This window comes from Chaetura pelagica, unplaced genomic scaffold (genome assembly GCF_000747805.2).
Source record: "Chaetura pelagica isolate M959 unplaced genomic scaffold, ChaPel_1.0 scaffold379, whole genome shotgun sequence".
Taxonomy (NCBI): domain Eukaryota; kingdom Metazoa; phylum Chordata; class Aves; order Apodiformes; family Apodidae; genus Chaetura; species Chaetura pelagica.
The window spans coordinates 156,092-180,454 of NW_009954412.1; the positions used below are offsets into that span (position 1 = coordinate 156,092).

Here is a 24,363-nt window from a genome sequence, read left to right on the forward strand (position 1 = left end):
CGGGCTGGCGGCGCGGAAAGGAGGCGGTTTGGGATGGGAACCGGCCCATCCCTGCCCCGGGTCGGGGAGCCCCGGCCTGCCTCTTGAGTTGCTGACTGGAATCCTGATGGGAATCCGTTTGGAAAACAGCCGCAGAGGAGGATAGTGCGGGGCCTTGTCGGTGCTACTGTCGAGGAGCCCCGGCCTGTGTTTTTCCTGCCCGGCTGCTGCAGCTCTCCTGCCGTTCTGCCGAGCCCCGCATGGCTCTTGCGGGGAGGAGCCCAGGAGCAGCCAAGGGAGGGATGGAAACCCCCTGCAGAGCCCAGGCTGGGACGGGGGGTGCCCTGGGGGTCAGGTCATCCCCTTTGGGGTGGGTCTTCATTGTTACAGAAGATGGTGGAATAGGATCACAGAACAGTTTGGGTGGGAAAGGACCTTTACAGGCCCATCCAGTCCAACCTCCCTGCCATGGGCTGGGGCATTTTCAACCAGATCAGGTTGCTGAGAACCCTGTCCAACCTGACCTTGAATGGTTCCAGGGGTGGGGTATCTCTCACCTCTCTGGGCAACCTGGGCCAGTGTCTCACCAGCCTTATTGTAAAAAATGTCTTCCTAATATTTAGTCTGGCTCCTTCCTCTCAGTTTCAAACCATCATGCTGGTCCTATTGCCACAGGCCCTGCTAAAAAGTCTGTCCCTGCCTTTCTTATTGTCTTCCTTTAAGTATTGAAAGACCACAGTAAGGTCTCCCTGAAGCTTTTTCCAGGCTAAACAACCCCAGCTCTCTCAGCCTGTCTCCATAGCAGAGGTGCTTCAGCCCTCAGATCCTTTTTGTGGCCAGCAGATAAACCCACTCCAACAGCTCCATGTCCTTGTGCTGATGACTCCAGAGCTGGGACACAGTCCTCCAGGTGGGATCTCATGAGAGCAGAGAGGGAGAATCCCCTCTGCTGGTCACTGATGCACTGGTCCCTGTGCTGCCCGGCCTGCATGTCTCATTCTCTTGAAATCACTTTGCAAGAGACGGTAAGAATCAGTATTTTTTCTCAGAGGAGCAGTGACCACTTGCTGACGGTCCCCTTTCTAGCTGCTTTGCTGGTCATTGATGAGTCATTCCACAGGGGCTGTTGAGGAATGCTTAGAAGTGATCACTTCATCAGAAGTGCAAGCTTTAGACCAGGGATGGTGGCCTAGGAATTAGGCAGTTGAAGTCCTGTGTCCATGACTGATAACACATGAAGGGAGCTGAGATAATTTACTTAGTAATTTCATATATTTTTGAGCAGAAAGTCAGTTTGCTGTCTTACTTTCCAATCTCTGAAGCTCCAGTTATGGGGAAAGCTGGAATTCTGTCAATCTTTGTTCTCTTTAAGCAGGCAGAAGTTCTTGGTCTTTTTTGCTTAGCCCTGCCCCATCTGAGCATCTTCTTCAGAGCCAGAAGCATTCTGAGTGTTAGAAATGATTTGGTGAGCTTAGTTAGGAGCTTAGTATTACTGAGCTGGTGGGTGATACCCAGTGATGGGTAAAAAACAATTTTGGGTTTACGGAAATTGGCACTTGATGGAGACAGAGAATTACGGTGTCTGGCCAAGGTTGGCATCAGGTTAGGACCTGGCTTTTATCAGCAGAGGCTTGAATGCTTCAGCAATTACTTCTAAACTTCCAATGTATTAAGAGCAAAATCAAGGAGGAGGGAAGAAGCAGAGGTGCTGACTTGCTCGTTTCAGCAGCAATGTTCAGCATCTCTCCATTTTAACTAGCAAGCTGTTCTGTTAATACTAATTGTACTGTTTGTGGAAGATTGGTCTTGCAACACAATACAAGCATCTTTTCAGATTTACCCTTCTCATCTAATTTATGGTCTGGTTACCTTTGTAGTTTGAAAGGTGTTTCCTCAACTGAAGTGAAAGTTGCTCAGTTTTGCTTTCCAAAAAGCTCTCTGAGAGCTTGAGATCAAAGTACCTGTAATTATTGCAGCTGTGAAATATCCTTTTGGATTAGTGTTGTGTGTAAAATAAGATTTTTCCTCCTGCTGAACTGCTGAAACATCCCAGATGCCAGCTGAGTTGATTGCTACCCAGCTTTTTTACAAACAAGTTTCATAACTGTTCTGTGTGCAACTCCTGTCAACTTTCAAAGAAAAGAACTGGAAGAGGAAGAAATTGGTAAATACATCTGCCAAAAGCCCCTGCCAGACATTTGAGTGGATTTACAAATCCACAGTGAAAATAAGATGTCCAATCAAGGATGCTTGTTTGGCTTCTCTTTTGCCCCAAACTTGTTTCTTCATTATGAGACTTCCTTGGAGTTCTGTCATCACGAAGACTACTCAGTGTCAGAGCTTCCTCTCAGTTTGTTAACAGTCTTTAAGCATAATTTAGTCAGTGTTTATTTGTGCCCTTTCAGATCTGGATTCATCCTTCTGCTGTCACAGTTTCACACTGTGCTGCTCAAGTTTCACCTGTGGTACATGGTGGGAATGCAGCAATGCCTCTGCCAGAGCTGGGAGCAGGGGACTCCACCTCTTCCTCCTGCAGAACCCAGCTATTTGTGTGAGGGAACTAACTGTGCTACTGCTAATCTGCCAGCACCTCTCAGACTGGACTGCTGCTGCTTTCTAGAAGGGGATTAGAGGATCTTTTGCCAGGTGGCTCTTGGCTGCTGTGTGTCACTGCAACTTCTCAGGCAGCTCGGCTTGCTGAGACCCCCACCTAGATACTGAGGGTAAAGAAGCTTCTGTGAGCAGGTTGCTACATGTGGGCATCTTTGAAAGCTACTGAGCTGCTGGTAGTGAGAGAAGATACTTTTTTGTCGGCATGTGAGCACTGGAGTTGTAAAGCTTTGTCAGGAAGTGTCTCAAGGTGTCTCAAAGAAATGTCTCTGCCTTCTTAGCAGAGTCAAGAAGGACTGTTTGAAGCAAGGTAATAGTGGGACATTTTATCTGAGCAGTGGTCTGCTGCAGCTTGTCCACTACAAACTGAAAAGTTTTTCTGGAGGACGAGTATTTTTTTTTTTAGTCCTTTGGGAGGGACAAGATGAAAATTGTTGTACTAGTCTGCAGGAACTGTTTGCTTTGTTTTGTGCAGAAGAGATCACTGCTCACAGCAGCAATGTCTCCTCACTAGTCCTGGGGAAAAGTTCTGGCCGGCTGCTGGCAACTGGAGGAGATGACTGTCAGGTCAACATATGGTCAGTGAACAAGACCAACTGCATCATGGTAAGAACAAGCCTGTTTTCCACTTCCAGAGGTTGGGAATGTTAATTCTGAGGTATGGAGGGTGGGGAATGAGCAGAAAGATTGTTGGGCTGGAGCCTGTGGGATTTGTGAATAGGATTTACAACACGAAGCTGGATGACTGGATGCAGCTAAAGATAGGGACAGAATTTGGTGAGACCACTGCTCCAGAGAGGCTCTGTGAGGGCTGGCTGCTTCTGTGGGGCCAGAGCTTGCTCAGATAATGAATATTGTGCCTTCCATTACCAGGCTACAGATAATTACATGCAGAGTTTTGTGTGAGATCAGCTAGTTTTATAGTGCAAGCTACAGGGGCCAGTTTTATACCCTGGAGTTTGCCTTCATAGCAGAAACATCCCCAGCAGGGATGTGTTCCTGCCTGTCCCACAGTCACCGATTGTCACCACAAAATTTGTCAGAATAGTTTGCAAACCTGCTGTAGGCTGAGGAAGAGTAGTGGTGGGTGCAGCATGTTAGAAGGAGTGCTGTTGCCCTGGCAGCAATAGCTGAAGCACACCATAAATGTATTTAACAGATGTCTCTCCTGCTGTGTCTTTCCAAACCCTTGGTGGTGGCCTGGCAGTAGTTTGAAATCAATGTGTTGCCTTCCACGTACGTGAAGGAAGGTTGAAGGACTGAGGATTTCCATAGCCTTCCTGTGGGGGCAGAGCACAGTACCTCTCCTGTGCTGCCTGGGAACTACAGATGTTACCAGCTGGTGTCTCTGAGAGCCAGGTTCTGGATCTGCTGACTCGGGCCATTCTTGTATATTGAAAAAAATATTGATTTTTGGGGTTGTGCTATATATTTTGTCCTCTGAAATGAATCTCTAGTGCTTATACTGTTAGAATTCCAGATGTTTGTGTGTTGAGGAAGGGGGAGAAGAGGAACTTTTCAAATAGCATTGTGACTTTGGCTGAAGTGTGAGCTCTGTCTTACACCAAGCAATGACAGTTATGGCTGTAGAGTGTGTGGAGGATTTCAGTTGCACGAGTAACAGTGCCCTGGGACAGGCTGCCCAGAGAGGTTGTAGTTTCCTTCTCTGGAGACATTAAAAACCTATCTGCATGTGTTCCTGTGTCAGCTACTGTAGGGGATCCTGCTGGGGGTTTGGACTAGAGGATCTTCAGAGGTCCCTTCCAACCCCCTTCACTCTGACTCTGTGAAATCCTAAGAAAGCCTCATCAGAGCAGGCAGCTTCCAGCTGGTGTTCCCACCCTCAATACCTGTGTGGGAGGCACAGGGCTATCTTAGCTAGTTAAGAAGACCTGTTTGAGGATGGAGTAAAGTTCAGAATATTGCTGAATGTTCAAACAAAACGTCTACAATAGTAGTATGTATGTTGATTTGTTTTCTAGAGCGAGTTTTATCTACTCTTTTGTTTTAATTAAATACTGGCCTTTTAAAAATACTTCTGTAATTTGTAAGCTTTTATATGTTCAAGGATAAAAGGAACTGCAAATGTGAATTTCTACCTTGTGCCTCAAGTTAATACCTCAGTAATAGCCCCATATTATCACTGTTGACACCCATTTCTGGCATCAACCTGTGGCTCCTTGCTTACATGAACGTTTCGAGGTAGCCCTGCTTTGACTCTTGCTTTGATTTTATAACCAGTTTGTGACACTTTGGTGACCCATTTAGAGCAAACATGGTGCCATTGTGCTTGCACAGCATCATTTTTGTAATGGAAGCATGAGTCAGCCTTGTCTGGGCATCCACACCTGGTGTTTAACTACACGTGTCTCTGTTTTTACATCCTTTGAAAATTAGTGAGTGTGCCTCAGAACGTGGGGTAGAGTGGAAGCTACGTGCATGGTGCTGTATGCAGTGATGGTCTTCAGTGTGCTTCTCCATGCTGGTAGCTGATGAGAGAACCAGGGACATTACCAGGTGGTCATAGAGTCATAGTCATCAGGGTTGGAAGAGACATCTGAAGATCATCTAGACCAACCTCTGCTAGAGCAGGGTCACTTGCAGTAGATCCCACAGGAACATGTCCAGACAGGTTTTGAAAGTCTGCAGAGAAGTAGACTCCACAGCCTCTCTGGGCAGCCTGTCCCAGGGCTCTGTTTCTCTCACAGTAAATAAGTTTTTCCTTATGTTTGACTTGAACCTCCTGTGTTCCAGCTTGTGCCTATTGCCCTTTGTCCTGTCACTGGACACCTCTGAGAAGAGTCTGGCCCATCCTCCTGACACAGCACATCCCCCTGATCAGCACTGATGAGATCCCCCCTCAGTCTCCACATCTCCAGGCTGAACAGCCCCAGCTCTCCCAACCTTTCCTCACAGGGCAGATGCTCCAGTCCTCTCAGCTTCTTTCTGATGTGTGCTGGACTCTCTCTAGTAGTTCCTTGTCCTTCATGAATTGGGGAGCCCAGAACTGGACACAATTCTCCAGATGCTGTAGTGGGCAGGGTTGTGTCAGTGTCTGTGGACTGTGACTGGTGGTTTTCTCTGCAGAGCCTGACAGGCCACACGGCGCCCATTGAGAGCCTACAGATCAATACCAATGAGGAGCTCATTGTTGCAGGGTCCCAGTCAGGGTCCATTCGAGTTTGGGACCTGGAAGCTGCCAAAAGTAAGTTTGCAATATCCTTATGCTTAATATCTAGATTGACCTGGAAGGTTCCCAACTTAAGAAGGAACAGGACTCTGGCATTGCTTTCAGCTGAATTTCCAGTAGAGCTCCATGTGCATGCTCAAGCAGAAATCGGTAGATGTTTTGTGGAGCCTGATCTGAGGAGGTAGTTTCTGGGTTTTGACCTGAGTGTGTTGAAATCTGTATTCCTGACCAATCTGTGTGTATGTACAGAGGAACTGGGCATATAGAATTTTTCTTCAGAGCCTCAGCTTAGAGCTGTCCACCTTAATATAAGGATCCAAAATCAGATTTTAAATAGGTTCTTCACAAGTCTGGGAATCTCCCCACTTGCTGACCTTTTGTTCTTATGGTCTAACTTTTCTTCCTCAAGTGATTTTTCTCTTCTTCTGCTCTTGCGTGACCATATAAATAGACAAAGACCTAATTTTTAATAGATGGCAAAAGCTATGAACTCATTGAGCTCTGGTCCTTTAAAGGCCAACTGTTGAGTCATGTTTTATTTATGGCATTTTTCTCGAATCCTACACCAAGTTTGCAAAGATACCATGAATCACTGGAATGCATTCCAGAAGAAATACTGTAAAATGACTGAATATTTCTTATAGGTTGCTACATGTTCATAGAAAGAATGTGTCTTGAAAATAGGCTTCTCCTGGCTGAGCTAAGAAGGCAAACAGCAGGTGGCATAAATATTAAAAAGCACTTTTGTCATTCAGACAGTTAGAGTCAGGTCAGTTATAACATGATTTGGCTTTACCAGAGGAGAGGAACTGATCTGGCTGAATATATGAGAACACTTATGAGCCAGTGTCTCAGTGACCACTCCAGGTCTGGCTCAAGAGATGATTTCTGCCAGGGGCATCATCAGACTGTCCCAGATGACACATGATGGTGAGAGATTACCCCTTGTTATTATCCAAGCAATTTTTTTTCCTCGAAGTTGAGTTCCGTGTTTGTCTCTGCTTTCAGAGATACCATGTACCAGTTCTACTGGTCCTTTCTGGTTTCCAGAATTACAAGGGCTGTTACTTGGTTGATGACTTGGTGAAACACTGTGATCATTTCTCTGCCTTATGCTCCCTAGGCGTCCCTTGCCTCTCTTGGGGGAGCAGTTGAAGGAGTCCAGTGTGAATATTTGGGCCCAAGAGGTGGAGGTCAGGCCTGTGTCTGGACAGGGGTGCATTGTTCCAAGAAATGGTCTGTCTAATAGCTGCAGGGTGAATGATGCAGGCAATCAAATGTCCTGGCTAAAACTGTGTCTGCCCCCATGTTGCTTGCTCTCTGCAATAAGTGGAAAAATAAGCTGCCTGGCAGCTGCCTCAAAACGTGGCTTTTCATTTCAGAATGGAGACATTTCAGTTTTATTCCTAGTTTCTGCACCAAAGACAGGGCTTCCATTAGGACCATTGAACATCGGTCTTCTATTGCTGCCTCATTGCATTGCAAGGGTACAATCAGAAACATTCCTCTAAAATATGATATACAGATGAATAGGTGATAGGTAGCATGTCCAATGTACATTGTAGTACCACGTGCTTAGCATGGCGAAACTTCTGCGTGCTGTTTGGGTGGAATGAATCACTAAATATTTGCTCCCTTTTCCTTCTCCCTGCTCTGCTTCTCCTTTTCCCAGTTCTTCGTACCTTGGTTGGTCACAAAGCAAATATCTGCAGCCTTGATTTCCATCCTTTTGGAAGCTTTTTGGCATCTGGCTCTTTGGACACAAATGTTAAGGTAAACTCCAGCTTCCTGGAGATTGCTCCCTTTACTTGCAGTGCCTTTGTTTTGAAGAGCACCAGCAGGCATTTTGTGCTAGGCTGGTGCTAGATGCTCTACAGTGTCATTGCCATGTGTGTGGGCAGGTGTCTTTGCGAGTGCTTGTGAAATTCCTGCCTGTATTTCCACAGGGGTAGCTCATGAGTGTGACTCCTCTGGTGTGGAATGTGGCCCTGGGTTAGGTGCCAGCTGAGACCTGGTGTCAGCAAGTGCAGAGTTCCCAATTGATGGGGGTTGCCTCAGCTTCATCAGGCTGGTATCTGTCTGTAAGAACTGAGGTGCTGTAGTGAGAAATAGCTGACAGAAGTGATTCTCACTCAGGGAATTGGCTTAGGAAGTATCCCTGAACAAACTGGGGTTTAACAGCCCCTTCAGTGTTTTCATTCTGTGGTGTTGAACAGCTTGGTGACAGGGACAGCTCTTGTTCTGATGAGACTCTTGGACTCCCCACATACTGCTCTAAGCATTTCTTGTGTTTCCTTTTCTTCCCTGTAGCTCTGGGATGTCAGAAGAAGAGGCTGTGTCTACAGGTACAAGGTAAAATGCTTTCTTAGTTTTCAGGTGAAGATGGCAGAAAGATTTCTGTCAAAGACTGTCAGCAAACCTTAAAGTGATTTTGTGTGACTACCTTCATGGTTTCCAACATAAAAAAATTTGCAGTGACCTGGTAAACCTCTGGAAGTCTCTGGGAACTGTATGGGAAAATGAAGTAGGTATCACAGGAGTTAGTGTGCTCCAGTCTGGCTGGGGGAATGGAGGGTGTCCCTGAGTATCCCTCCTTTATGCTGTTGCTGATGTTGCCATGCAAGTCCCCACTCCTCCAAGATGTTTCTGTTTGTGGGGCCTTTTTCTGCCTGAAGAACTTGCTGTATATTCATTTCATATAGAAACCAAGTGAATGGCACAGCACTTTTATCTGACTGTCCATGAATCTGGGTAATTTAAAATTGATTCTTATTAATTAAGCCAGGTCTGTATTTACCAAAAGAGACCAATGTCAGAAATGTCTAGATGAGAGATGAGATGAGAGAGATTACACCCATTTAAGTGTGGATGGATACAGCTCCCAAGTGTAGTGGTTAGTGTTCTGTGAGCTGTGGACTCTGTGAAACAGTTGCTTGATTTTATCTTCTTACTTAGTGTAGGATTGAAAAGCTAAAGCCAGAATTCCCTCTAAAGGAAGATAAAAAAACCAAACCCCACCCATGTTTTTCTCCTTTTAGGGTCACACAGAAGCAGTCCGATGTCTCCGCTTCAGTCCTGATGGGAAATGGTTGGCCTCTGCTGCTGATGATCACACTGTAAAGGTAATTTAGGAATGCTGGGATTGTCTTTTTGCCAGGAATTACCACTATTTGCTCATAAACATAAGGCAGCTGGCTGAGCCCTGTGGCTTTGCAGGGACCAGTCTGTTTATGAGAATCATGTCTAGTAACCCACAACATCGAGAAAAGAGCTGCATGTGTTGAAATGCACTTCTCCAACAGACCTGTTGACACTGTGCATGGAAAGGTGAGAGTCTTGGTGTTGGTAGAGTTGTGATACCTAAACCTTGGCCTAAGTTGTCTCAGTAACTGTTACAGAACAAGTTGTCCACAGCTTGTTGCTTTGCCATGCCCAGTTCTGGCTCTGCTAATTCCGTAGGGGTGTATTACCATCCACGTTGCACATGATGGTCAGGCTGAACATTGCTGTCAGGACTGAGCAGAGCAAGAGAAGGAATTCAAAAAAGTATCAACTGAAGCAGTGAGTTCAGTTGTTCCATCTGTGATAGGGAGGAATGTGGGTGAAGGACTGCGTTTTGTGTCCAGCTTCATGTGAAATAAACTGATCAGTTCTTTCACTCTGGAATTTTCAGTGGAGACAGGACACAGGAAGGATGACTTGCTAGGGGGTTCAGCTTTTGGATTCTTGTTTGTTTGCTTTTAAGATAGAATCTGTTGGGACAGGTGCAATTGCTGTATTTTATCCCAGTGTCTAAGTATAAACCAGAAATTGTGTCCTAGAGGACAAATTAAATGGAAAATTTGAAAGATAATGCCAAAAACAAAATAAGAAAAAAATAAGAATACACCCTTAAATGCCTGGGACAGTATTCTTTCCCTGGTCATTGCTTTATGTGACAAACTTGAGGCTGTTCTTGGAGGGGGAGAAGTGTTAGAAGGCTGGCAGTACAAGAAAATCCAAAGAGTATTGGAATCCTCTAACATTAAATCCTCCAAGAGTCTCTCTCTTCTTTCCTTCTTCCAGCTGTGGGATCTGGCTGCTGGGAAAATAATGTTTGAGTTTACAGGACATACTGGCCCAGTAAGCGTTGTGGAATTCCATCCCAATGAATACCTTTTGGCTTCTGGTAGCTCTGACAGGTATGTAAGGGGAGGGAGAAGGAAGGGAATTGTATATATCAGTTCCCTTTCCCAATGCACTTTTAGGAATGTAGAAGATAGGAATGTCACACAACTCAAACCTGCCACTGTAAGCGCCTGACACGAAGCCAGCAGGATGTCACATCTGTGGTGTGCAGACCTTGGAGTTCTTGCCTTCTCATCCAAAATTGATGGCATCTTCTGCCACACTAGAAAGCAACTCTATAGCCTCAAGCATCTCACTGGCCCAGCTTCCCTGAGCAGCAGGCAGTCCTGCTCAGCCTGCCAGTGTCCTCTTAGTGCTGGGCCAGCTCTCAATACCTTTCTGCATCCAGAGTCATGAAGCATCTGTGGCTGGATTCCCAGGTCTTAACCTGACCAGCCTCTGTGTAGGTTCATCATATGTGCACAACAGCAAAAGTCACTCTAGCTGCTATTACATTATTCCGGTCCTGGATCCTACAGCAGATTTCCAGAGGGTTGAGTGATTATTTTTGTTTTGTTGTCTGTACAGGACTGTTCGGTTCTGGGACTTGGAGAAGTTTCAAGTTGTGAGCTGTATTGAGGAGGAGGCCACTCCTGTCAGGTGTGTTAAATTCCCACTGCAATACAGTAGCCAGGGGGTACAGTGGGGGTGAAGATTTCCTCAAAGAGAGACTTTACTGGGGAGGAGTTTGGGCTGCTGCCAGTTTTGCAGGGGCCCACCAGGTTGCACAGAAGAACACCAGATCAGTGGGTTCATGGTCAGAAACGGGGCTGGAGGTGTTCAGTGAAGTCAGGGACCCAGCCCTGGGGTCCGCATGAGACCGAGCAAGGTTGGAAAGCTGGGCCTGAGTTCCCACCTGCTTTCCTCCTAGGTGTGTGCTCTTCAACCCAGATGGCTGCTGCTTGTACAGTGGCTTCCAGGACTCACTGCGTGTGTACGGCTGGGAGCCAGAGCGCTGTTTCGATGTGGTCTTGGTGAACTGGGGAAAAGTTGCTGACTTATCTATCTGCAACAACCAGCTGGTAAGCCACTGCTCCTGGGGAGGGGGCAGGCAGCTGTGGAATATGAGATAAAATCCTCCTGCCTCCTTGCAGTCCTTCTGACCTTTAAGCTTATGTCAGACTGTGAGGGACCAGGGCTTGCAATGTGCCCAGCACTTAGAGCTTGTGGGCTTTTGTTTTGGGCTCCATTTGATGTCTGCTTTGGTTCTGGGGGAAAGAACTGGGGCTCAGTTTGACCAGTATTTAGAAACTGCTTAGCAGAAGTTTTATCATAGGCTTTCAGAGACATTGGCATCTTCAAACTGAAAAAGCCAAAGCACCGAACTGGGAAATTCTGAAGCACAGTTGCTCAGGGTCATTCATGCCTTCTTTCAAACGGGCTGATGTGCACTCTGCTCCCTGTTGAATTACCTTGATCTTTTGCCTCCACAGATAGGAGTTTCCTTTGAAAAAAACACAGTCTCTTCCTTCGTTGTGGATCTCAGCAGAGTCACAAAATCTGGTTCTATTGCTCATGGACTGATGAGGGACAACGAGCCTCTTGTGCCACCTACCCCGACGGGATCCTCCCTTCGCCGCATCTATGACAGGCCTTCCACTACCTGCAGCAAGCCCCAGAGGTGAGGGAGCCTGCTGGCAGGTTGGATTTCAAGATTTTAAGCCAAAATAGAAGGAGCTCAGTGCTCTTGCTCTCTCTCACAGAGGCCATGTGATTCGCCTTGACAGCTTCTCTTTTTCACAGTAGAGTGAAGCACAACTCAGAGAGCGAGAGGCGCAGCCCCAGCAGTGAAGATGACCGGGATGAGAAGGAATCCAAGGCTGAGATCCAGAATGCAGAGGATTACAATGAGATCTTCCAGCCCAAGAATGCGATCTGTCAGTACTGAGCTGTATTGTCCTTTTGAATGGGGTTTGGGTTAGAGCTGGAGGTGCTAAACTGCTTCATTAGAAGTGAGCTTTGGCTCACCGTAGTCAGGGCTTTGCCTGTGACTGGGAAAGTTTATAAAATTGCTATTTAATATTCTGCACTTGGACACTGAACCACAGATTGTACTGGTGAACTGCTGGAAGGTGGCACCTTGACTAGGGTGCAGTGATGTCTGGTTGAAGGCTGGCTTAGAATCCAGGGCTCTGTTATATGTGTGCTGGCTTCCTGTCCTGATTAGGAAGGGCTACTGTGTTATGGGATCTTCATTCACTTAGAATGTTGATGTATAAAATCAACAGCTTCCTTTATGGAAGGAAAGGCAAAATGTTTTTTTAAGGCAGAGATTGTTGCTGCATCTCCTTTTTATGTAAATGGGAAAAATTATATACTCTTTCTAAAGAATAAGTAGTAATTATTTGGATTTACTTATGTAAATCAATTTAGTGGGAGTTGAATTTTTTCCAGTGCAATTGTTGTGACAGGGCCTTTTATTGTGCTTCACACTTCTACAGCAGCAATGAGCTACATGGGTCAGATTTATCCCTCCCATCCCTGAAGGCTGAAAACCTTTGGCTAAACTCAACAATAGCGTCAAGGTCTGAAGGAGATGACTGCTTGCCACAGCACTGATTGTCCTAATCTACGGAGTTGTTGGAGATCTCCCAGCTCCAAGGTTGACCTATGACTAATGTGTAGCCTTGGATGCTCCTAAATTTTATTTTTTTCCCTCTTTCTGTAGGTCGAACTCCTCCTCGAAACAATGAGCCCTTTCCTGCCCCTCCTGAGGACGGTGAGTATGAAAATGTTCCCTTGGTGGGAATGGGGCTAGTGGCCCTTGAAAGAGGAAGAGCTGCATGTCTGCAGAAATAACTGCTTGTAGTCTAGCTATGCAGAACTTTTGTTTTCAAATCCTCTTGAAAGGAACAATCAGTTTCTGCTTTCCCACTTCTTTCCCTCTTGGTAGAGCCCATAACTGCACAGGAAGCAGTGAAGTCCAGCCAAGCTACTGACATCCAGACCCCGCTGCCAAAACAGGAACTTGTACGTACTATGTGATCTGGTAGTGGCTGTTTGTGCTCCCACTCTGAAAGACATGTGAGCACTAGAGACTTGACTTTACTGAAGAACAGCAAAAGTGCAGATCCAGTCTTTGTGTGTTTTGCCAGAGCAGTCGAATCAAGGGCCAAACCTCCACCAGGCAAAAGCTCTACTGCTTTTGTTTGCTTCCTGCATTTGCAGTGGTGTTTTCCCCTTGCCTCTCAAAACTAGGACAGTCTGGAGATAACCAAGTGCCAGATTTCTGCAGGTGCTTGCACTGAGGCTGTTTTGTAGCCAAAATTGCAGCAGCTGGTGAGCCAGGATACATGACACCTGCTTCTTCAGAATTCTCTATTTGCCTTCAGGCTGGCCACAGCCCATTGCCCTAATTTTAGGTGCTGATAATGACAGCACTTGGCACTTCTGCTGGGGCATCTCTGTGTTCTTTGCAAACCTTAATTATAATTTTGTGTGTACCTGAGAGATAGTTTATTGCCTCTTAAACCACACTTGCAAATTGGAGGTGGCTTCTGCATTAGGACCTTGATGTGAGAAGAAAGAGGGTCAGGGAAAAACAAGGATGTCAGATTAGGGCAGATTTTTGCTGCTAGAGCTTTTATACCAATTTCTCATGCAGCTTGATCCGGTTCAGAGGCCACCAATTGCTTCTTCAACTCCTTTGACCAGGACAGAGCCATCAGTGATTCCTGCAGCCAGAAATGAACCCATTGGCCTGAAGGCTTCTGACTTTTTACCTGTAAGTGTCTCTGGACAAAAGTTTTCATCTGGTGTCTCTGTTGGGTGGCATCAGGAAGGAGTTCCCTGAGGTGCAGAAGTGTCTCAAGTGCTTTACGCAGCCTGCAGCCCTCAATGCTGAATGAGAATGTGTTGCCTTCTGCTTTCCCCCTGCTCCCTCGGTGCTTCCCCTCCCAGCTTTCCCTCCTGCCTCCTGACTGCTTTGTCTTGTGGTTCCTGTGGAGTTGGCTCCTCAGGGCTGCTGGAGCCAGTCCCCAGCAGAGCAGCATTGCTCCATGCTCTGGAAAAATGTGTTAAAAGCAGAGAGCAAGGGATGAGACAAAGGCATTGGGCAATTCCGCATGCTAGAGAGTGATTAATTTAGAAAACTGGGGTCTGCCATTATATGTACATAATTATTCCATGGGAATCTTTGCCTCTTGCAAAGTCCTCTTGAAGACCCTGTCCCATAAAAGGGAGAAAGACCAGAGCATCCTCATGATCACAAACTGGAAATGTGAGCAGAGGCCAAAAGATTCCAGCATGTTGTGGGCAGGAATCAAATTGAGAGTCTAATAAATTGTGCAGGATTTGTCCTTTGTAGTAATTTTTTTGTATTTCAGAGGAACATTTCACATAAAAACACAGAGTTTGCATGAAAACTTTTCTTCATCCAAACATACTGGTTTTGAAAGCTCACTTTTTTCAATTATTTTTTCCAAAGCTTCAAATGTGTTTGTGATTGGCACAGTGGGAGAGGCAAAACAGAAGTAGCTGAAATTGGAACAAATTGAGCATTTCTATTTCAAAATATGTTTATAAAACAATCTGCAGGGAAGTCTTATTTCCTGACCCTCTGTACACCAAAATCAGCTCTTGCTTAGGCCAGGGAAAGCTCTTGCCCCTCTGTGCCATCCTGCTCAGTTCCTGCTCTTGCACTTGTCTGTTCTTTCAGGCTGTGAAAAACCAAAGCCAGACGGAGCTTGTGGATGAGGAAGCCATGTCCCAGATCAGGAAAGGGCACGAGACCATGTGTGTGGTGCTCACCAGCCGCCACAAGAACCTGGACACCGTGCGAGCTGTCTGGAGCATCAGTGACATCAAGGCAAGGATGTGGAGATACCTGAGGCTCTTAAGGGGAGCAGCTGAACAGTTCTTGTGTCTTCTCTGGGGCCAGTTCTGCATCTTACTTAAAATTACAGAATCACAGTTTTGGTTGGAAAAGACCTTTAAGATTGCACAGCCCAACCATTAAACTTAACTCGACTGAGTCTGGTGCTCACCCATGTCCCTCCCCCCATCTGCATGGCTTGAAACACCTCCAGGAATGGGGACTCCCACCATTGCCCTGGGCAGCCTGGGCCAGGGCCTGACATCCCTTTGAGTGAAGAAATGGTTCCCAATATCAAATCTAAACCTCCCCTGAGTAACTTGAGGCTATTTGCTTGTTTTTTGCTTGTATCACTTGTTCCCTGGGAGACCAACCCCCCCACCCTGGCTCCAACCTCCTCTCAGGCAGTTGCAGAGCCAGAAGGTCTCACCTCAGCCTCTTTGTCTCCAGGCTGGACACCTCCCTCAGCTGCTCCTGCTCAGACTTGTGCTCCAGGCCCTTCCCCAGTTCCATTGCCCTTCTCTGAACACGCTCCAGCCCCTCAATGTCCTCTTGTTGTGAGGGCCCCAGAACTGGCCCCAGGATTTGAGGTGTGGCCTCACCAGTGCCCAGCACAGGGGGGTGATCCCTGTCCTGGTCCTGCTGGCCGCACTAGTGCTGATACAAGTCAGTGTCTCACAGCTTTTGTCCCCAGAGCTGCACCACATAGTGATGCTGTGTCCCACCTGCAGGTCACAAAGAAGCACAGAGAAAAGTTTCTTATGAAAGTGTTATCTTCTCTTCCCCTGCCAGCTCCACCTTCCTTTACCCTGTTTCAGAAAAGGTGCACTTGCTATCAGTTGTCGTAGTCAGTTTGAGCTTTGCAGTAGACAACTTCTTCTTTCCCTTCTCTCTCAGAACTCTGTGGACTCTGCAGTGGCCATCAACGATCTGTCTGTTGTTGTGGACCTCTTGAATATTGTCAACCAAAAAGCGTGAGTCCTGGGTGGGAACAGCCCTGAGAGTGCCCGAGAGCTGTCAGGCTGGGTGCTGGGAGTGCTGCCTCCCATCTGCCTGGTGTCCAGTGGGCCAGGACAGCGTGAAATGTGTGTGGTTGGAGTCACATCTTCAGGTCTACAGCGTCAGGAGCTGCCAGAGTTGTACTGGGCCTCTTTGGTTGGCAAATGAGGAAAATCGAAGTTTTGGGGCTTCATAAAGTGGTTCTGCCGAGAGTTAAATGAAATACATCCGACCTGCCACTTTCTATCACAAGGGGGAGCCAGTGAACTTCTTTAGTGACGTTGAGTGCCACTGCCTGGGTTGTTTTTTTGGCCAGAAAACGTTATTTGTGTCGAGTCAGATTCATAAAGCTTCAAGTCTCTGGTCTCAGAGCGTGTCCTTTTCCTTTCAGGTCTCTCTGGAAGCTGGATTTGTGTACCATAGTCCTGCCGCAGATAGAGAAGCTACTCCAAAGTAAATATGAAAGGTGAGGCCCCCAAGAACGTGTGCTTAGGGGACAGGGTGTGGATATTCACAGGAGAGCTCCACGGGGTGTTTGGTAGCTGAAAGAAAATCCTGAAAAATCACAGTGGATACAGTATAATGCTGACACTTCACTTGGAACAGGGCAATGAAGTTGCCAAGTGTGTGTGGGAAAAGATTTGGAAAGGATGGATGGGCAAGGAGAGCAGGGTGTAGGTATGTGGGATTGAGGGCAGCTCAGGAGCCAGAAGGGCTCAAATCAACGGAGAACAAGTGGGTTCTGTGCACTGATGGGAATGGAACCGTCAACTCAGGACAAGGGGAATGAAATCCTGCAACAGCCTTGAATCAGTGGGAAGATTGATCTGAACCTCATCATTAGGTGGGAGAAAAATGCAGCATCTCTCTTAAGATGGAGTTTCTGCTCTTCCTACCAGGAGAGAGACTCTTGCCAAGACCCCTCAGCAGGATGTCTCTGCTTTTGAGCAGAAAGGTGTGAGTGCATTCCAGGACTCTTCAAAAGCACTCTCACTTTGTCAGTCTTGACTTGAAATAAGCCTGTGTTGGTGGTTGGTTGCTCTCCTTACTGGTTACAGGTGGTGGAGGGGGTGTGGCTTGAGTAGATGATCCCTGTGACTGGATGGGAGTGAGGGCTGGGTGCTGGAAGGCCAGGAGCGAGGTTCGAGTGGTTCTCAATTCTCTTTCAGTTATGTACAAACTGGCTGCACCTCTCTGAAGCTCATTCTCCAGAGATTCCTGCCACTGATCACAGACATCCTCACTGCACCACCTTCTGTTGGAGTGGACATCACCAGAGAGGAAAGGTGAGGCACTTGCTCACTTCTGTTTGCTCCTTTTTTAAACCAGTTTTTCTCTTGGGTGACCTTTCCTCCTCACCATCGAGGCTGTGATACTAGACTGGGCCTGCCTTCCCTTTTGTCTGCAAATGTCAAACACTCCTGCTTTGAGAAGAAGACCAAGGGCTGCTTTTCCCTTTGTCACTGTGTGTTGAGTCATACCTGAACAAAGTGTGAGTATGTCAGGAGTAAAACCACCCTGTGGCTTCACCCTCTCCCTCACAAGACATGAGTTGTCAGCTGGGCCCTGGGTTTCCAGTTCATTCACAGGATAGCTCTACTCTGAGAACTGGCCCTCTGAAAACAGCACCTTCTTTCTCCCTGGACTTTGCTGCCAAAGGGGAAAGAAGAGGGAAAGAGCGGAAAGAGCCCATATATGGATGCTCTTCTCTTGTGGCATCATGACATGGGCTGAATACAGGGTGTTGCTGCAGGGCCATGCTCATATTTCAGCCTCTTCCAGGCCAGTTACAGGGCTTGTGTTTTCTCTCCTGCTTGAGTTGTATCTTTGGCACTACAGGAACAAGCACATCTTTGGAGCAGCTGAGGGTTCATGCTGTGTCTGTTTTTTGCAGGCTCCATAAATGCAAACTGTGCTACAAGCAGCTGAAAAACATCAGCAACATCGTCAAGAACAAGTCTGGGCTCAGCGGCCGCCATGGTAGTGCCTTCCGGGAGCTGCATCTTCTCATGGCTGTCCTGGAGTGACACCTCCTCACTGCAGACACAGGTGGCCAAGCTTCCCTCTGCTCCTGGTCTGGCTGGATTTTGCCTCCCTCCATGTGTCCATCTTCCCCTCACGGTGCAGTAGGGAAGTGAAATCTAGCTGGCTGGTTGCTGGCCCAGTCCCAGTGCCTTTTGGGCTGGATGGAGGGAGGAACCGAGTGGAATGGTGTCCTTGCTGGGTGAGGGGACCTGGCTGGGAGAGGGCCCTGCAGAGCTGCTGTAGGGAAGCAGCTTCATTTTAACTCTTCATCTCTCATCAACTTCTGAGCTGCTCTTGTCTGTGTGCTGGCCTTTCCCTGTCAGGAGGGCTCCCAGCCTGCTGTCACCCCTGCTTCACCCATCTCTGCTGTCCCTTCTTGTCATGTGGCTCTGGGACCACATTGCCCACTCCACAAGGACTTCATCTGCCATGTGGGACCAGCTCCCTTGGCTTGCTTGGACCAACATGAGCCAGGACACCGTGCCAGCATACTTGGTGTGGTCTTGAGGACCTGTATGGAAAAGGCTGACTCTTGGCTTCTCAAAAATCTCTGCTGCCACCTGCAGAAGATTAATATCTTCAGACTTGCTGGGAACTGAGGTCTACCTAGATCTGCTAAAATACCTGACTTCAAAAGGACTTGTCATATGTGTTTGCCTTTGGGGGTAAGGATGTGGGAGGGTGGAGGAACAGAGGGATGTGAAGTAATGTCTTTCTGTATCCACTGGACCACTCTTAGAAGTTTTTATCTTTTCCCCACCACCCCAATAAATATGTCAGAACCTTTCTGTCCCTCTCTTCTTTCCTGTGGGGAAAGAGGTTTCCTGTTGGTGCTTCCCCTGCTCCTCCCAGCCTGTCTCCCATTTTATACACTGGAGCCTGTTCTCTGGGAAACTGTAACTTATAATGAATTTTATTAAAAGATTTGTAACTTTTTTTTTTTTTTTAAGTTGCATTAAATGCCTCAATCTCTTGAAGCACCATTGACCTTGGCACAGCTCCTGACTGGGAGTGTCCAGGGAAAGCAGGGCTCTGTTCCTTGTGTGTCCCAGGGGAAAGCTGATCTCACCCTTCCCACCTGTGGGGAGTGGATGTAGGGAGCAAGTGGGAAAGCCAGGAATCAAGTGGGAGAGGCAGCACCAGCCCAGGTGGCTTTGCAGAAACCCTGGAGGAAGGTTTCACTCTGCTGGATAGATTCCAGCCCAACCAGCAACGTCATCATTCGTGGCTCGTCCTTCTCCCTGGTCGCATGCAGGTCTTGGTGCAGCGGCAGGGCTTTGTCTGCTTCGTTTTCCATGAGTTCCTGAGCTGGTGTTTGGGGATGCAGGAGTGTTTCAGGTGGGTAGAGTAGGGCCAGCAGGAAAGCTAAAGCCAAGTCCTACCTTGCTGATACTTCACTCAAACCTGGTCAAGTTTTAGGAACGGAAAGGAGCATCCTGCTCTGCTCCCTGGCTCTGGTGGTGGCTCAGGCAGTGAGGGGCCTGGCAAGGTGCCATCACAGGTCCTGGGCTGAAGATGCTCCATGGAGTTGATGCGTGTGCTGCCTGCACTGCAGCCCCTTGCTGCCTCCCCCGGGGCTTTCTAGTGATAACTTCACACCAGGACCCAACCAACGTGTTGAAAGGCTCCTCCAGCCCCAAACTGTCTGCAGTGCTGGGAGAAGCTGGAGAGCAGGGAGATGGAGCAGGATGCTGCAGGTGCTCACTTAGGCTTGGACAACTCAATTGCCTGACAAAGAGCTGCCACCTTGGGGGGCGAACATACTGGCAGGCAGAGCCTGCTACAATAGGAAGGGGTCTGCTGGGCTTTTCCAGCTGTGGGGGAGATGCTGCACATGGGGGTGTGGGGGGAGCACCCACCCAGAGCAGGGCTCAGACCCACTGTAGGGAAGTAACAGCAGCACGGGAGGGCTGGCTTGAACAGTTTATTTAAAATAAGTTTTGTTACAAAACAGGGTTATTTATTAAAATACATAGAAACATCTAATCTTACAAAAGGCTAAAATTTATTTTTCCCTTTTTTTTTTTTTAAATAGGATATTCTATGGAAGGATGAGAGGAGAGGGCTGCAGAGCCATCAGTGCATCCAGGTGGTTATTTGCAGCAGAAGGAAGTGGACCTGAGGTGGGTGCACAGTGCAGGAGGTGGCAGTGCCCTCCCCTGCCCACTGCCATCCCCACGCACAAGCCCACAGGCTTTTGGGTAGGAAGTTTGGTTTTTTTCCTGTTTCTTTTCCACTTTTTTTTCCATTCCATGACCATGTAAACAGGGTATAAATATTTCAAACACTTTCATCTTGACCACACTGTGATCTCTCAACAAGACAACTGCTAAGTAACTTGACAATAACTTCATTCAAGACCGCTAAATCCACCTCAGTCCCGAGGAACAGGGACAGCCCCGTGCCCCCCATGCATGGCACCAGAGCACCTTCATGCAACAACGAGGGAAAAGGAGCTGCTGGGACGTATTCTTTTTTTCTGGCTTAAAATGGAGGAAGTATTGCTCTGAAAGCCATGGGGCAGCTGCCCACATTGAAGCTGTGGCCAGGCTGGCCCATGGGGGTAGCAGAGACATGTCTGGGGGCTCATCTGGCTCTGAGCCGCCTCTTCCAGTTACAAAAACAAAGCTGGAGAGACGGATGGAGCATGTAGCAGCTCCCTGCTCTGGATAAAAACGTCTGTCCAGCAACACTGCTAAGTCAGAGAGCTGTGTCAGAGGGGGCAGATCCCTGCCCAGCACCACTGTCCCCCATCCTGAGATGGGGATCCAGCTGCTGGGACACCCTGGCCCACACTGCTCATGGCAAGAGGTGCCACCACCCTCTGGTCACAAGTCCTGTTGGGTGAGGGAACACCCATGAGAGGGTGCACCCGTGAGAGGGTGAGGGTGCCTTCATGTCTCCCAGCAGCCAGCTCGGCGTAGCACCGTGGGGCAGGGCTGGCTCTGTCACACGGGGACCAGCCTCAGCTTCCCTGAGGGGGGAAATGTGTGGGTCACACCAGACAGTGGACATGACGACAGCTGCCCCTGCCCCAGCCCCATCCGGTGGCATTCCAGCAGGTTCCACAAGCATCGCCACCAGCTCCCGCCAGCGGCACAGCCCCGCGCCCCTGCCCTGCCCAGGAAGCGGGGCCGAAGCAGCGCCCGCCACCGGCCGCGGGCACTCACCTGGCAGCCATGGCTGCCCCTAGTTCAGGCTGAAATCCGAAAGGGAGAGAGGGTCAGGCTGGGGCTGCTGCCCTGCAGCATCCCTCCCCTCCAGCCACAGCAGCACCTTCACACTGGGGTGCTCTTGGGGAAACGCCAACCAGGCTCCCACTGGCTAATTAGCCATTCGTTAATGAGCTGTTACAAATCAGCTGGCTCCCCCGTGCAGGCTTTGCCTGCCAACACATGGCTGGCATGAGGCTGGTGGTGGGACCCTCCTCTGACAGAGATCCCCTGCCTGGACACCCAGGGTGTGGAGCAGGTTCCTAGGACTCACCTGAGGTCTGGAGCTTCCTGCGGATGGAGGCAGAGCGGCTCGAGAGCTGCCCAGGGCTGGGGGACGTGTGGGCCCGGCCAGGAGGGGCTGCAGTCCCTGGTGAGTCACCCTGGAGTCGAGATGGAACACAGCCCCCAGGGTCAGCCCAGGCAGTCCCCAGGGGAAGGTCCCAGGGTGGGCTCATAGGTAGGTCATGCTGCTGGGGCAGCCAATGCCCAAATATGCTCGGGGGGTACTGTGGGGCTGCGGCAAAACTGGGGGTGAGAGAGCCAAGGTGGCAGCATTGGCTGGATGTGACAGCCTGGGGACAATGGAAATGGCTCCTGGGGGACACCCAACAACAGAGAGGTTGCCCAGGGAGGCTGTGGATGTCCCCTCCCCTTGAGGTGTTCAAGGCCAGGTGGGATGGGGCTTGGAGCAACCTGGGCTGGTGGGAGGTGTCCCTGCCCATGCAGGGGCTTGGAACTAGATGATCTTTAAGGTCCCTTACAATCCAAAACATTCTATAATTCAATGAAATGGCCTGGAGACCATGTATGGGGGCAAAACAGGGACATCCCCCCTTGGGATCAGCGGGAGGAGGAAGGGCACTGGTGGCCCCTTGGTTACCTCCAGCTGCTCCTGGCTGGGCCAGGAGACCAGCTCAGCCTTGCGGGAGACAGGGCCCAGCTCCACGGAGCGAACTCTCTCAGCAAACTTCAGGGAGCAGAGAGTCTCGCTGGTGTTCTTCTCGGCCGGGGACACCTGTGGGCAGGCAGGAGCAGGCAAAAAAGTCACCCTGCCAGTTGCCTGCACACCCCCAGGGCTCCCCACCCCGGCAAACACACTGGTGCTGGGCTGTGAATTGCTATTATTAACCCACTGCTCCATCCACACCCGGGTCAGTGTCTGAGCCAGCTGGATCCCTTGTCACCAACTGCCCCACCACCAGGGACAGCTGGGAAAAGCTGCAGCAGGTGGCAGAGGCTTGGACACCCCTCAAAGGGGTCAGGGGGCCACAGAGATGACAGAGTACAGAGAATGGAGCAGCTGCCATAGCATAAAATCCTCCCAGCAAGAGAGGGGACAGGAAGATGCCAACATGGACAGACACCATGGCCACAGCAACCGCATCCATGTGAAGGCAGGATGGTGGACCTCAGAGTTCACCCCTTATCCTCTTCTGGGGAACAGAGGTGGGGACAGAGCTGCCCCTGGTGCCATGGTTGCAGCCCAGATGATCTCCCCAGGTGCAAGCCAAGTCCCCTGGTCCCAGCCCAGCCCCAGCCTCCAGCATCCCACCTGCCTGTCCCAGCAGCAAACCCACCCAGACCCTACCTGCACCATCATAAGGGTCTTGCTGTCACCACTGAGCGAGTCCTGCAGCAGGTAGGTGAGCTTGGAGTTGCGGAAGGGCACATGGCCCTGTCGGGAGCGCAGGGCATAAATGACATCTCCCAGTGCTGAGAGGGACTTGTTGATGTGCTGGGCCTCACGGAGCCGGCTGCCCTCCGCGCCCGACCGCCCCACCCGCTCCGACCCCGCCAGGTCCACCAGGTTCAGCTTCCCTGGGGATACACAGACAAAAACCCCAGCTGTGGTCAGCACTGGGGTCCTGGGGTGGCCTGGATACCCCAGGGAGGGGCTTTGCTGCCCAGCACCCACCTGTGGTGCGGAGCCCTGTGCTGCGGTCCAGGCCATGGACGGTGATGATGAGGAGGGCGTGGGAGCGGGAGCTGTGCTCGTTCAGGTTGGTGCACTCTGTCGCACGGTTGACATGGCCAAACTCGAAGACCTGGGGAAAGCCCCAGGGAGGTGGGAGGTGAGGCCAGCCTGCCCCAAACCCACCACATCCCCACCTGGAGACCCCTAGGGAAGCAGAGCCAGTGACAGGCCCCCAGGAGGTGCCTGGCCCATTGGGGTAATGACCAGGTCTCAGCCAGGGTGACACAGGGGAGGCAGAGGGTGACAGACAGGGCATTGCGGTGACAGCCGCTATCCCACTAATCCCCAGAGCCACCCTGGCCCCTGCTTTTATTTTTAACCCCCTGTGGCTCATCCCATGGGACAGTGACTGTCACATTGCACTCAGGGATCTATTTTGGTCTCTGTCACTCCCTGGTGCTTCAGAAATACACCCGAATCCAAAGGTCCGGCACCAGTGACCCCCCCGTTCCCGGCAGCCCTGGTGCCCCATGTCCCCGCACCTTGTTGATGTCCTCCACACTCTGCACTCTGAACTCGGTCAGCCCGGGCACATAGAGCTGCCCGCTGCCATCGGGGCACAGTTTGATCTCCAGCTTCTCCTGCGGCTCTTTCCCCAGCAAGTCCCTGGGCAAAGGGGAACCCATCACCATCCCCACCCCGGGGAGCAACAGAGGCTGGCTCCCCCCCTGCCCCACATCCCCACTGCTCCACTGCCAGAGCAGCCACCTCCTCCCAGGGATACTCCACATCCCATTTATAGACCTCAGTTCCCCAGCCCAGACCACACTCCCCATCCCTGCTCTTTATCACTATTCCCAACCCGTATTGTTGTGCTCCTGGCCTCTCCCCTCGCCCCTCCTGCCACTTCACAGCCAGGGGAGGAAAATATTTCTCATGCTCCCAGTTAGTAATTTCTAAATATAACATCCAGGGAGGAGAGGGGGATGCCCTGGCTGCTGCATCAGGGTCAGGGGGAAGATGGCAGGGGTGGTGGCCTGGATAAGTCTGTAAGTAACAGAGCTCAACAGTGAGTGCTTAGAAAGGCTGGTGAGCACCAAAAAAATTAAACAAAAAAAAATATAAAAAAAATAATAAAAAAATCCTTGCCTGGTGCAAGGCCCTGGGAACAAGCTGTGTGGCTAAGGCAAGGCCGGGGAAATGGGGAGGAGAGCGGCATGGGGTGATGCCTCCTGATGCCAGCCTCCAGCAGCTCCACACACCCCACAAAGCCTCTCCCCTCCCTGGTCGTACCTGAGCGACTCGTTGTAAATCTCGGCAGCGCTGACGCTGATGCTGTAGTCCCAGTCGGCCGCCTTGCCTCGCACCTCGGAGAAGAGGAGCTGCAGGGCCCGCTGGTTGATCCCTGGGTTTGCTGCTGTTCCCTGATGGATTGAGGTGAGAAATGGGG

At 49.7% G+C, this 24,363-nt stretch overlaps 2 protein-coding genes across 2 annotated transcripts in view; one reads left to right on the forward strand and one right to left on the reverse strand.

Annotated features, from left to right (window-relative positions):
• Window positions 1–17,892, forward strand: part of KATNB1 (katanin p80 (WD repeat containing) subunit B 1) — a 21,124-nt gene extending 3,232 nt beyond the window's left edge. Inside the window, exons 2-19 of the mRNA XM_010004390.1 lie at window positions 3,065–3,195; window positions 5,677–5,794; window positions 7,452–7,552; window positions 8,090–8,131; window positions 8,818–8,901; window positions 9,845–9,960; window positions 10,475–10,546; window positions 10,818–10,968; window positions 11,380–11,567; window positions 11,693–11,823; window positions 12,615–12,665; window positions 12,840–12,916; window positions 13,551–13,670; window positions 14,604–14,753; window positions 15,657–15,733; window positions 16,150–16,224; window positions 16,928–17,044; window positions 17,653–17,892. Coding sequence (XP_010002692.1) covers window positions 3,065–3,195; window positions 5,677–5,794; window positions 7,452–7,552; window positions 8,090–8,131; window positions 8,818–8,901; window positions 9,845–9,960; window positions 10,475–10,546; window positions 10,818–10,968; window positions 11,380–11,567; window positions 11,693–11,823; window positions 12,615–12,665; window positions 12,840–12,916; window positions 13,551–13,670; window positions 14,604–14,753; window positions 15,657–15,733; window positions 16,150–16,224; window positions 16,928–17,044; window positions 17,653–17,785 — 1,934 coding nt within the window. The 3' untranslated portion in view covers window positions 17,786–17,892. The remainder of the gene's footprint in view (window positions 1–3,064; window positions 3,196–5,676; window positions 5,795–7,451; window positions 7,553–8,089; window positions 8,132–8,817; window positions 8,902–9,844; window positions 9,961–10,474; window positions 10,547–10,817; window positions 10,969–11,379; window positions 11,568–11,692; window positions 11,824–12,614; window positions 12,666–12,839; window positions 12,917–13,550; window positions 13,671–14,603; window positions 14,754–15,656; window positions 15,734–16,149; window positions 16,225–16,927; window positions 17,045–17,652) is intronic.
• Window positions 17,893–21,258: 3,366 nt separating this feature from the next.
• Window positions 21,259–24,363, reverse strand: part of KIFC3 (kinesin family member C3) — an 8,376-nt gene continuing 5,271 nt past the window's right edge. The window contains exons 11-17 of the mRNA XM_010004375.1: window positions 24,207–24,337; window positions 23,456–23,579; window positions 22,914–23,043; window positions 22,587–22,816; window positions 21,886–22,013; window positions 21,609–21,631; window positions 21,259–21,365 (exon numbers count right to left, since the gene is read on the reverse strand). Coding sequence (XP_010002677.1) covers window positions 21,259–21,365; window positions 21,609–21,631; window positions 21,886–22,013; window positions 22,587–22,816; window positions 22,914–23,043; window positions 23,456–23,579; window positions 24,207–24,337 — 873 coding nt within the window. The remainder of the gene's footprint in view (window positions 21,366–21,608; window positions 21,632–21,885; window positions 22,014–22,586; window positions 22,817–22,913; window positions 23,044–23,455; window positions 23,580–24,206; window positions 24,338–24,363) is intronic.